This window comes from Larimichthys crocea, chromosome I, assembly GCF_000972845.2.
Source record: "Larimichthys crocea isolate SSNF chromosome I, L_crocea_2.0, whole genome shotgun sequence".
Lineage (NCBI taxonomy): Eukaryota > Metazoa > Chordata > Actinopteri > Sciaenidae > Larimichthys > Larimichthys crocea.
The window spans coordinates 43,415,564-43,428,943 of NC_040011.1; the positions used below are offsets into that span (position 1 = coordinate 43,415,564).

Consider the following 13,380-nt stretch of genomic DNA (forward strand, 5'->3'; position numbering starts at 1 on the left):
CGTTCCCTTTTGATAGCTCAGCCTAACACTAAGTAATGCATGCTTAGAGCTGACATATACTGTATCATATAATGTGTTCAAATGGAGGGCAGCGTTACCAGATACCTGCTAATGTGATGACACAAGCTACAAAAACTGCAGTTCCTCAAACGTCCACTTGAGGCTGGCTACAGACTGAACAGTCTCCATAAGTCCCCATGTTCAAATGTCCAACTTCACAGCAGAAATAAACATGTTTACAGCCTGGTACAAAAAACAGTTTTGGTCTCTGTAGCTAATTTCCCCGTTCATGACAACTGTACTGAGGGTGAATTTATATACAACTCACCTGTTCAGGTTATATTAAGACTTAAAGTTATGCAGGATTAAGAGTGTGAACGCTTTGATTGACAGGTGGGTGCTGTTACAGATGGCTTATTAGAGCAACCAGCCTTCATTCAGCCGCTTATAGGTTCACCAATGATCCACGTCTTTGCTGATTTATAGATTAGACGGGAGGTGGAAGAAGCAGGCAGAGCCACCAAACTCTGAGCTTCAGAAACCTGTGGGTGACTTCACGGATTCCCCGTCCATATTTTTACCGTCTCTGTCGGTAAAGCAGGTTTCTTTTAAACTCTAATTATTTCCAGTTTTAACAACATTAAAGCCGGCAGATTGTCCCGAGTCTCTTCTGAGTGAACACTTTAGTGGCTTGTGAGTCCAGTTTCCATCATCGACTCCGACTGTCAGGACAAAGATGTTCACTCTGGTCGACAAACCGAAGCCTCATTTTATCTTTAACTGAACTGTACAGTGTATTTTTGTACAGTACGTTCAGAAAGTGATTGTTTCTGAGACATTACGAAGAGGAGGGATGAATACAGTGACCCACAACTCCTTCAATGTAACATACATGGTGCAGCTTTACACTGTCAGTGGTTGTAGACAGTGTTTTTCTCTGCAGTGATTCATCTAATATCCAGTTCATGATTTCTTTTTTTTTTTTTTGCACTTGCTCTTCTAAACACTTACCAGTCTGGCAGTCTGGTAGCTGTTTCCTGAGAAAAATCCTCCCACACACAGGAAGTGATGCGTTTTATGTTAAGAGGTTATTTTGAATCAACAGAAGGAGACGAAGAAGAAGACTTAAGCATGGTCTGAATCCTGTTAACCACACCTGGTCTGCATCAGTGCAGAAATAGTTTTACGGCATCGCTAAAACATAAATGTGACTGTTAGTTTAGAAGACTAATGTCACAATATCCCTATAAAGAGCATGTTCAATGAACGTCACACAGGTGTGTGTGAGCTCCTGCCGCCTGCCAAACAACACGATAAGAACAATAATAAAATGGACATCGTGGATTTGATTGCATTAAAATTGCATTAAAATGTGCATTAATTCTAAAATCCTGAATGTCTCACAGCGTGTGAACACACCACAGCACAACGTCAAGTGTCAGCTACACAATCCTAGAGCGACCTGCAGCAGACAGTTTTATACCAAAGGCACAAAAGCGGGACAAGTACGACGCTTTGACATCGATGTATTGAGAGAACGAACGTCGCCCGGGAGGGAACAACAAGAGTGACTGTAGTCACATGTTTAGCAGCACCTGAGGGAGACAACTTTAAAACAGATGGACATGCATTAAATATGCAAGTATCACATTTATTTCTGACTGTGCCTTAGTTAAAGAAAATGCTGTGCGACTCGTTCTCTTGCAGTCATTTTTCATCGTCGCATGCTTCCTCCCAATCCTGTCAACTTCACAGCTGTGAGCAAACTGTGGCCGACGATCCAGAAGTAAACTGGTTACATCTTATTCTGACTTTTTTGCTAATCATATTGTCAGATGATTAACTGAATGTTAGGAAGACTACCTCTGACTTAACTGTGTCAGAAATCGCTGTACGTTTTCGAATCTGTCCTCTCTCCCCTGCCCTCAGCATGCAGCAGTGTTTTGTGGTTACATGCCAACAGAGTGACGGACAACAGAGACAGCAGTTAATGTGCTCAGCGTCAGCGGGGCGTCCTCCTTAACGTTTCGTGCCTGTGAAGTTCGTCTGAGCGATGCGGCGCTCTGCAGGGTGAGCAAAAGTAGAATCACCTGCGATGTCACACGAGTTAGCTGCTCGCTAATCTGGCACAAACCGAGAAGACAAAGGTGAGCTGTTAAAAACTGGCTTCTATAAATACTAAGATCTACTGCATAAATATTATTGACCATAATAAACTTTTGCCGCCCTGCATCTTAAAAACAACCTACTATTTATTTTTCTCTCTCTCTTCTGCCTCCGGCTAATCTAAAAATTGGCAAAGACGTGAATCATCGGTGGACCTGAGGTGGGCTGGATGACGCCTGGATCCTCAAACAAGCCACCTGTAAGGACACCCACCTGTCAATCAAAGTGTAACTGCATAAGCCTTGCAGTTGACCAAAATTCACCCTCTGTACAGTTGTCATGAACGGGAAATTCACTATAGAGACCAAAAACTGTTTTTTGTACCAGGCTGTGAACATGTTTATTTCTGCTGTGAAGTCATTTTAACATGGAGACTGACTCGTTCTGCAGCCAGCCTCGAGTGGACGTTTGAGGAACTGCAGTTTTTGGCTTCACTTCACAGCCACGGTGGTTGTAGCACATTGCTAACAGGTGGCACTCATCTAAAATAGGTTGAGGACATTACTTTCATTGTTAATTACATTTTAATTTGTTTATTTTGAATAAATAAGTATATCTGAGGGCATAATATCCAAGTCAACATCTGTTTAAGACAACAAGCCTTAAAGGTACTGCATGCGGTGAGCGGCTCAATGGGATGCAGGTGTATGTATGTGGGGAGGGGAACAACCAGAAAAACAGCAGACGAGGCAGTTCAGTGACCAGTGACACGTTGTCTGAGACCAGAGAGACAGAAAGAGAGAGAGAGAGAGAGAAGGAGGGAGGAGAGACGAGGGGAATGACTACACAGTGATGACTGAAGGGACAAAGCGGGGAGGCCGACCAACTTACTTGCAGGACAGCTGGTTAATACCATGTATGAAGTAACAGTCTCCTCCGTTGACGCAGTACGTCTTCTCCGAGTCGTTGCAGCGCCTCGCATGACTAACACCTGGAGACGGGGTGGTGGTGGTCACTACGAGGAGGACAGTCAGACAGGAAACACATGCAAATATGCTCAATGTCACCTCTTTGTTAGAATAACAAGGCGTTGCCATACTACTACACATCACACCACACTATGCCACATACCTTTCGGACCTCCTTTTGTCAATTTCAAAGAGCTTAGTGTGACAAATCTATCTAGGCATCAGTCACTTTGCTGCAGTGACCAACCCCAAACACACCTCTGTCTTCTTCCTTTAATTTAAAACTTGAAAACATTTACAAATAATATATAATACATTATTGTTGTTTTCGGTCATTTCTGATACAAGACACAAGAGCTGGACGGTAATAATATACACCGACGCGATACTCACTGATCTTTACGGAAGCCTTAAGCGGTCACGATTTCTCGTGGTAACGAGTTCATTTCATCTGTTTTCTCGAGATCTTGAGTTATTTTATGTCATTATGTCAAAATGTCAAAAAAAATGTTGAGAATTATGAGAAAATTATCCCATTATTATTTACTCGATAATGACATAAATAACTCGTTATCGTGAAAAAAAAAAAACAGAAGACGTAAAATTAATGAATGCATGACCGCTTGGGACTTCCGTAGATCTTGACAGACACTTCCTTAGGAAATTAGATACGATTAGATTAGATTACTGTCTCTTAGCATGAGAGTGATGAATATATTAACACATCACATTTGTGTTAATATGAAATATTCTGATATTTATATTTTGATGCAGATATTTCTGTATTTGTAGGAGTCAAAACGTGAATATACCTCGAGTTGCTGACGCTTTTTCTGGATCACTGTAACTTCCATTAATCGACACAGGGCGTATCTGAATTTAAGTTGTAGTTTGGTCTGTGCAAACCGCGCAGAAGCCCTTTAAAGGCTACATGAGGGGTCGGCAAATAAGTTTGGACCCGGGTCAATTTTTTTTCTGACAATTCTATCACGGGCCATGACCATGCTTTCCTACTGGGGGAAAAAAAAGGTTTTTTATTTTTTCTATCATATTAAAAATAAAAAATGCATTTAATTTAATTTAAAACATTAATTTGCTTCCATGTGCTGTTATTACGCCCACTGCTGCATCTCCTGGCGTCTGTCATGAAACCTGCTGTAACTAATGTATACAGCACCGCAGATCTGTTTCCCCATGCCGCTGATGTGCATTCACATTTTTTTCATATGATATTGAGCCGCCCTTGTTTTGGTTTTTTTTAATTTTTTTTATTTAATGAAACTATTTGTTCACGTTGTTCCGTTGGCAAGAGGGACACAGGAACACTTTATTTCCCAATGGTTACAGCACACGACACGTGCCAATTAACGTTCCAAACCTGGGGCTGCCAGTAAAAAGAGCTGCAAGGATGTTCTGGCTGCCTGTCACGTTTACGTATGCAGCTAAATTTTTCAATAAATTGTTGTGAAAATCTGTGGAATGTTGTATTTTTACAGAAAACATGAGGTTTAAAAGATATATTATATACATATATATATATTTTTATAATATATATAATAGATATATATATATATTAATAGTAAAAAATTTATTTTAAAATAAATCAACGTCATCTAGCGGGCCAGATATAATTTGGCCCGCGGGCCACTAATTGCTGACCCCTGGGCTACATGAAGCGATTAGATGGGCCAGTTGTATAATTTTGGCTTAATTCGTACAGTCCGCCTCTTCTTTTTACTCACACTGCTTCGACGCTGTGCACAAGGACTACTTACATGAAAAATGTCAGCTGTATTTGCATTTCCTCATTTCCATCGTCAGTGTTTAAAGAAGTAAAGTAATCATATGGTTCCGCATTATTTTACCTGTTCACTTGGTGGTGGGATTCACACAAAGAGCGCATATATATTTTCTTTTTCTGTCGACCATCTCGTTATGTCTCACATAGTTTCATCTAGTCTAGTTTTGTCACGTTTGCCTGTTAAAGTTGTTAGTTTGTTTAATAAATGCCATAAAACTCGACTGAATGAGTCACAGTAAAGAGCTTCTTAGTCCTTTTTTAATTGTTAGGGGCCGCTACAGTATTTTTTAAGTATTTGCATAACAAAGTAAGTTCAATATTCTACTTTTACGTTCTACCACTGGAGACTGCTCGGTATCTCTGCCTTTCATATTTCTGCTTGTAATTAGATCAGACAATGTCACAAATCAAAGAGCAGGACTGACTCTTAGAAGAAGGTTTTTATTTTATCACCTGGATTAGACAAAATTTAGACATGGAAAGATTTCGTTTATCAAAAGTTTCTTGATTTAATTTAGAAATTGCAATATATAATGACATATCATTAAAATATCTTCAGGTTATCGTCCGATGCTCCTTTTTGTCGATCGAATGTCATATCTGAATTAGTTTTGTACTGCAGCTACGGTTGCAATTTTAGTGTCACTGAGCCATGATGTTTAATGTTTTGAGACCTGCCAAGTTAATACTTTGTTTCTTATTTTATTTTATTTTATTATTGTGCAGAAGCTTCTTATCTATCTGGTCATAACAACCTAAATAACTTAAATACTTGAATACTAGTTCAGTATTTATAGTTCGTAAATTTTCATTTACAACTTTCTTTGGATAAGATTAATGATGAAGAACATCTGGACCATGTCCCTCTTAGTTGAACAAATTCAACTATATATGTTCATGACAGACAGACAGACAGACAGACAGACAGACAGACAGACAGACACTGGTGTGTCATTGCTCACAGATCTGCACGCTGATTATACTCGTAACGTTTTCTTGTCCTAGTGAGTTTTCGGCCACACAGGTGTAGTTGCCGGAGTCTTCCACACGGACACGACTGATCTGCACCTTTGAGTTTTTTCTTCAGGGAGAGAGAGAGAGAGAGAGAGAGAGAGAGAGAGAGAGAGAGAGATACAAAGCAGATAAAAAGACAGCGTCAGTTATTGTTTCAAAGAGGAAAAAAAAAAGCAGCAGACTCATCTCTGTCTGGATGAGAAATTCCTGTTTCCAGCCCAGACAAGCAATAAACGACTGAGGTATATACAAATGTTCATTGTGATTAGCCAGCAAGGTTAATGGTATTGAGTTCAAACCAGAAACGGGCTAAACTTAATCTTTAGAGGATTACAGGAAGTGATTACAAGAAATGAGACTGTACTCTGCTGTAACTGAAAACACAAGCTGAGTGAGTGACAACTGAAAAATCTGTTTAAATGACGTTCGATCGGAGCTTTAAAGCCAAACACAAACTTCATATCGCCACGCAGAAAGTAACACAGAGTAATATGTCACGTGAAATGAGCATTTCAGTGGATTCAGTTATTAGATTCTGAGCAGATGAAGGACTCAATACACACCATGTATGTTACACTGAAGGAGTTGTGGGTCACTGTATTCATCCCTCCTCTTCATAATGTCTCTTACTGAACGCACTGTACAAAAATACACTGTAAAGTTCAGCTAAAGATAAAATGAGGCTTTAGTTCGCCGACCAGAGTGAACATCTTTGTCCTGACAGTTGGAGTCGATGATGGAAACTGGACTCACAAGTCTGCAAACGCTTTGCTCAAAAGAGACTCAGGACAATCTCTAAACTTTGTCAAAACTGAGTGGAAATAATCATAAGAGTTTCAAATAAAACCAACAAAGACGAAGAAAGAAAGTATAAATATGGATGTCGTATCTGTGACGTCATCCACATCCCCATGTGACTGACAGACAGGGAGATCTCCGATTGAAAAAAGAGTAGATGGCAACAAATTTGACTGCCGCCGTGGCTCGGTAAGGGAACAGCGTCCAAAAGGTATTTCCTACTGAAAAAGACCGAAACCTTGTAAAATACCCACTTGATTGCCTACTCAGCTTGCTGAAGCTTGATATTAGCTTTGACTGCACAATTCATTTTTACACAGATCAAGGACTGTGGACTTTGGCCCTCATCTCGTACAGTAAAGCTGTTCCAGGAAGGTATCACTTCACGGCCAGCAAGAAGGGGAGGAATGACTCTATCAACATACTCATTGAGATGGACTCGTGAGGTCGCCATTGTCGTATGCGCAGCATTTGTCTGTTTTTTGGGGGAATTTTCTTGGTGCACATAAGTCTGTCAGACTCACTTGTTGGTCTTTATTTTGAGGTCTCTGCCTTTCTGAAGCTCGTGTCCATCTTTGTACCAGCGGAAGGAAGGGCTGGGATTCCCCGATGCCTCGCACTTCAAGTACAGCTTGTCCCCTTCCATCAGAGACTGGCCTCGAGTCAGCCGAAGCTTTGGAGCAGAGGCTGGAGGGAGACAGAGAGAGAGGAGGGGGGGAGGGAGCGGAGAGAGAGAAAATCAAAGCTTGCATTACTGAAATTAACTACAGACGTTCAATTAATCTATCCATTTAATTGTGTGAGTGTGTGTGTGTGGGTGTCTTTGTGTCTGTGTGTGTGTGTGTGTGTGCCAATGTGGGTGGCTGATGAAAATCTGTTAGTGAGGGTTCAGAGTTCACATGTGAGACGGGTGAAGAGTGGAGGAAATCAATGATACGACACACAAACACACTGAAAACGGAGAGCAGAGAAAACTCTGCAGTAGATTCTCACTGTGGAGTAATATGGGTGTGTTTACACGTGTGTGTGCGTGTGTGTGTGTGTGTGTGTGTGTGTGCATGCATGTGCTTCATCAGTCTCAGGAGAGTTTCCCTCTCTCCTTAAAAACTACAACAGACTGCATCACTGACACGAGAACAGGCAACACGAGCGCACAGAAGCTAAACTAGTAACATTTATACACACACACACACACACACACACACACACACACACACACATAGTGATAGGACACGCTTGATCAACTAGGAGGCAACTGTTGTACAGGCTCCTCACAGCACTGCTGCATCCTCCTATTTACTCCTCATAGACACACAGTAGCTGCCGAGCTTCAATATGTCGGTGCACGTCTCGTAAATCAACATACTGAATACACCACATGAAGCTCGGCTTTAATTTTACTATAGAAAAACACAAGACATAGTTAAGATTACAGCAGGGAGTGGTCTAAGTTTTGAAAACACTGAGAGACACGGGACTTGAACTGAGGTCATGGCAGTTAAACGTTTTAGTGCCACTAACCTGAGTCTAGACCACACGACAGTATAAAGAGTGTCACGGCACTGTCCGCCGCCAATCTTGGCAGCCCTGTCAATCTAAAAGTCGTGGATCATTGGTGGACCTGAGTGTTCAAACGAGCCACCTGTTACTTGTCAATCAGTGGCCTCGCTGATAATTATGCACAACTTTAAGTCTTAACGGCTGAGTTGAAAACAATTCAGACCCAGTACAGTTGTCATGAACGGAGAAATTAGCTATAGAGACCAAAACTGTTTTTTGTACCAGGTAGTTTCTGGCTTCACTTCACAGCCACGGAGGTTGTCGTAGCATCCTGTGCAGCTTGTAGCATCTTGTGCCAGTGTAGTGGAGGTAGGAATGTCGTCATATTAGCAGGTATCCTGTAACATCGTCCTCCTTTTGAACACATTATATAACGCAGTCAATGCCAACAGCTGTGATCTCTAAGCATGCATTACTTGTATTAACTTGAGCGATCAAAAGAGGTTGTTATCTTTCAGTTCCAACGTGCCATGCATGCTGTGCACCACTGAATTACAGCCCGTGTCTATGTTTGTTTCAGTGATCCAAACCAGTCTGGCTTTGTGGTCACTGATTGTTATTTTTCTGGTTGGAAATTCAGCGAACTACTCAAAAATGATAACAAGTATAAACGTCAAAGGAGTCCGGTTGTTTTAACAAACATTAAACTAAACTACTCTTTGCAACCAGTGTGTGGATCGGTTTGATATGTCAGTCATGGTACCATAAAAAGAAAGCAGATACTGAATGTCAGGCTAAATAATAATGAAAAGCACAAGAACTCAGCGTTTGTGAAAGGCAGGCTGGTGATGTTTTTTCCCCATAAAAGAACCAACAATTATTTCATCTTTCATCAAACATCGTAGCCGATGCCTGATGTATCTTATCCCTCGGTGCCATAGAGCTCTGTTTTCATGAATGAGCCACACTGTTGCACCGGGTGACATTATCCTTCATTATCATGAACACACACACACACACACTGTAGTTTATTCTGACTCGATCCCGCATACACATCCTGCTGCTGTAAACTCTCCCCAGAACACCAAATTTTTGTTAATCGCCACAGAAAAACTTCTGTTTGTGTAACATTTGTGAAAAACTACAACGTCCAACTATGCCAGGTGATCACCGAGGCTTTAATCACCTGATTTATATCTTCAGTAGGAACAAATGTGCTCCTGGCCCGAGTGCGACAAACAATTTAGGGAAGTCAGAAGGTGTGGAGAGAAGAAGGCGGTAACCTTACTCTTAAATTTCACAAGTGGAAGGATGGAGGTAACAAAAAGAAAAGGAGAACCTCTGTGAAGTAACATCCAGGCAGTTTGCTGTTGTAGGATTTTTAGACTCGCAGCAGAACAAGCAGCGCATCTTCAAATCCAGTGCTCACATTTTGCAAGATTTAGTCTCGTCACAGACTCGACACACGCTGCTGATGTATAATTCCACGTCACACCAAAGTAAATCACCTCAACATCAGCAGATGCTGTGTCTCACTCTCTCCATGGCTCCTGGCTTGTAATGAGTTATATTAAAGAATAGCTGTAGTGTCACTGTCATCTTATATTTTGGAATAATTTGCCAAAATAACCAACGATTGTCTTTTTTTTTAGTTTCCTGAGGCTCCAGATGCCAAACTATCAGTTAGGACTAGATACACTAGACTTGGTTTTGGCTTGTGCTCATGTTGAAGTGTCAAAAACTGCAGTTCCTCAAATGTCCACTTGAGGTTGGCTACAGACTGAGTTAGTCTCTATAAGTCCCCATGTCCAAATGTCCAACTCCACAGCAGAAATACACATGTTTACAGCCTGGTACAAAAAACAGTTTTGGTCTCTGTAACTAATTTCCCCGTTCATGACAACTGTACTGAGGGTGAATTTATATACAACTCACCTGTTCAAATTATATTAAGGCTTAAAGTTATAGTGTTTAACAGTGCAGCCACTGATTGACAGGTGGGTGACAGGTAGCTTGTTTGAGGCTTGTTGCCTCCACAGAGGATCCATGTCTTTGCTGTTAAATTAGCCGGGAGGTGGAAGAAGCAGCACTGCCAGAGTTTCCACACTCTGAGCTTCAGAACAGCTCTTCAGAAACGGTGAATTCACACATACAAAGTCCATTCTTTATACTGTCAATGGTGTTGACCACACCAAATAAAACAAAAACACGAGAGCATTTTGTTTCTGGGAAAGATGCAGAAGAGACACAAAGGTACCTGAAAAAGCAAAAAGCGACTAGCTGGTGAACATGGAGATTAAAGAGCAAGGCACTTCTTTCAGGAGTAGGTAGAGACTAAAAAAGAGCTAAAAGGAGAATAATATCGGACATTTGTAGCTGGAAGCATGACTCAAAATCACGCTTTAATGGCTGCTGGATGCCGAAAATAAGCAACTGTTCACACAAATATCTGCAATCGCATGCTCATGACCATAGGTGAGGGTTGGAACGCAGATGAACTGGAAAATCGAGACCTTTGCCTTCACAATCCTGCAGACGATGCACCGATCTGAAAAAAAAAAAAAAAGATTCACCACCCAACCCAGTCTCATATAAAAACGTACCCTGGCTGCGTTGGTCCAAAGTGCAAAAACGTAGAGGGGTTACAATAATGGCCCTTGAATTGTGTGATTGTTACATTTTTTCTGCTTATTCTTTTCCTATGGTTTTGCGTCCAAGTCACGTGACCTTCAAGATTCTGGCCGTGAGAACAAAAAACATGGCGGACATTTCTCTCATTTTTAGTGAAAAAAATCAATATTTTGAGTTAGTTTCTGCATAAAAATGCGTTTTGATTACATTTCTAGCAAGAAATATGTATTTTACTTTCATAATATTCACTCAGTGAATGTACATAATCACTAGCTTGCTCATTGTTACGAAGATTTTTCAGACCTCGCCAGAATAATGTAAAACTGAAACGTTTTGGTTGCTATGGGCGTTGCTATCGCCAAACATAGCTGTGGCCCCAGACTCCACATTTCCACGATTTCGCTCCGTCTGACGGATCAAACCCTCGACCACTACATGCGTTGCGTCTGAGGTTCATTTTGCTGATCATTATTCCGTGGCAGCGGGAGAAACTAATGTTGACAAAGTGACGAGTTACGATCAGATGCTTGTCCGCTGGGTTTAATTTTGAAATCTACCGGATCCTCTGTGCATTTAACTTCCTGTGTGGTGCGATATCACTGATGGGTTTTGATGCGTCAAGAAGAAGAAGAAGAAGAAGAAGAAGAAGAAGAAGAAGAAGAAGAGGGAAAAGAAGCATGAATCACCTTGACCCCCACGATGCCATATTCCTGGTTCCTGGATGAGTGCAAGGTAAATAACATTATCTCCATGGTGGAAAAAGCATACTAATTACATGCTAATTACAAAGTCTAAGACTATAAAAGACTCTGAGGTATAGCAGGAAAGAAGTATCAAGGTGCAAAACTGTACAGTACCTGGTTCAGTGTCTTTATTTAAATGCAAGCTATAGTGCTGAGCTGAGTTCACACGTTAGAGCCAGTCAGCGTTTATATAGTATTAATATAATATTCTGTCAAAATATTTCACTTTCTTTTCTTTTTAATGTAGAAAGGGTTTTCTAGATCTGTCAGTACAGTACAGGACCACAACCAGGTTCTTGGTGGGTGGTGGTTTATTCTGTGGCTCAATTGTTTATTTTGGTGGATCAGCATGGACACACAAAAGGAGGGGAAAGCTGTGTTTGGCTTGATGAGGACAAAGATGGTCAACCTCTGACAAAAAGATGTAGAGCTGGAGAGAAACGAAAGCGAGATTCAGCAATTGATTCATTGAAAAAAATAGCAGACAGATTATGAAAATAACCGTTGTTTGCAGACCTAGTTTCTTTTACTAGTCAGTGAGATACATAGCTCACTGATTGTCTGCCATACATAGCAAAAGAGTCAACAGCAAGAGGCATTGCTCAATTCAACTTTAACTATAACACATAGCTCCACCTCACATGAGGTAATGAGATCCCACAATTTGCATTGGAGTACAACATCAGCCTTGCCTTAGTTCTACAGAGAGCATAGAGTCCATAGGGCAGCATTTATAGACAGAAGAATACAAAGGGCATACACACTCTGCTGCTAGAAATAAGGGGACATTTGTTCTGATTACAGGAGGTTAATAACATCCTCTTTTTGTACCATTGAGGTTGTACTAACCAGCAGCCCACCACCAGTCCTCCACTCATCCAGCCCACCACCAATCCTCCTCCCATCCAGCCCACCACCAGTCCTCCACTCATCCAGCCCACCACCAGTCCTCCTCCCATCCAGCCCACCACCAGTCCTCCCATCCCACCCATCACAGAACCCCCTCAGCAGAAACGCAGTAAGTTCTGCTGATATTTTCAAATAGCATATAAATCATGATTCAATTACTAGTCATGTTTCTTTTTCATATGTTGTTTAATCATGGTATAATAATAACCGTGTTAAATATTTCATCTGTCTCTCCTTCTTAAACTCTCCTTAAACTGAAATAATACTTTAAATAAAGAAATGTATTTAAATTTGGAAAAAATATACAAGTGACTGATTAGTGTGAGGTGATGTCTGAGGTGTTGTACCACTAACTACTGTAATATGTACGTCTGGATAACTTGCCTTTCAGATATTACTAAAGGGAAATATAACGTTTCATTCTGACAGGATGATTGACAGATGCTAAAGCAAAAACAAACTTTTTGCAAGTGAATTAGTGAGCTGGTATAGGCCTCAATGTGCCACCAGAACAGCTTCAATCTATGTAGGAACTGATGATGATGGAGAGCACTGTTGCACATCCAAGGTCTGTTGTAGGTGTTTGGTGCCCTCATAGAATTCAGTTCTGTATATATGGACAAGCTCAGTATGTGCACACATACTGGCACATGTCCTGTGCCAGTGTGTCAAGTCTGTTGTCCTGATCACCAGCCCTCTTGTCATAGTCAAGTCTGAATTAATCTTGTAGTCTAGTTTTTTGTTGTTTTCTTCTTGTTCCTCGAAAGAGTGATTCGTTTTTTGTTGGCCCTGCCTTTTTGTAGTTCTAGTTTAGTTTGTGCCTATTTTGATCATCCCGGTGTTGACGCATCAAAACCCATCAATGATATCGCAAGTTAAATGCACAGAGGATCTGGTAGATTTCAAAATT

General features: G+C 41.0%; 1 protein-coding gene across 3 annotated transcripts in view; it reads right to left on the reverse strand.

Annotated features, from left to right (window-relative positions):
* Window positions 1-13,380, reverse strand: part of nrg2b (neuregulin 2b) — a 64,484-nt gene that overhangs the window by 18,091 nt on the left and 33,013 nt on the right. For all 3 annotated transcript variants that reach the window (XM_027277695.1, XM_027277687.1, XM_027277682.1), the window contains exons 2-4: window positions 7,212-7,374; window positions 5,838-5,956; window positions 2,998-3,121 (exon numbers count right to left, since the gene is read on the reverse strand). In XM_027277695.1, coding sequence (XP_027133496.1) covers window positions 2,998-3,121; window positions 5,838-5,956; window positions 7,212-7,333 — 365 coding nt within the window. In that variant the 5' untranslated portion in view covers window positions 7,334-7,374. The remainder of the gene's footprint in view (window positions 1-2,997; window positions 3,122-5,837; window positions 5,957-7,211; window positions 7,375-13,380) is intronic.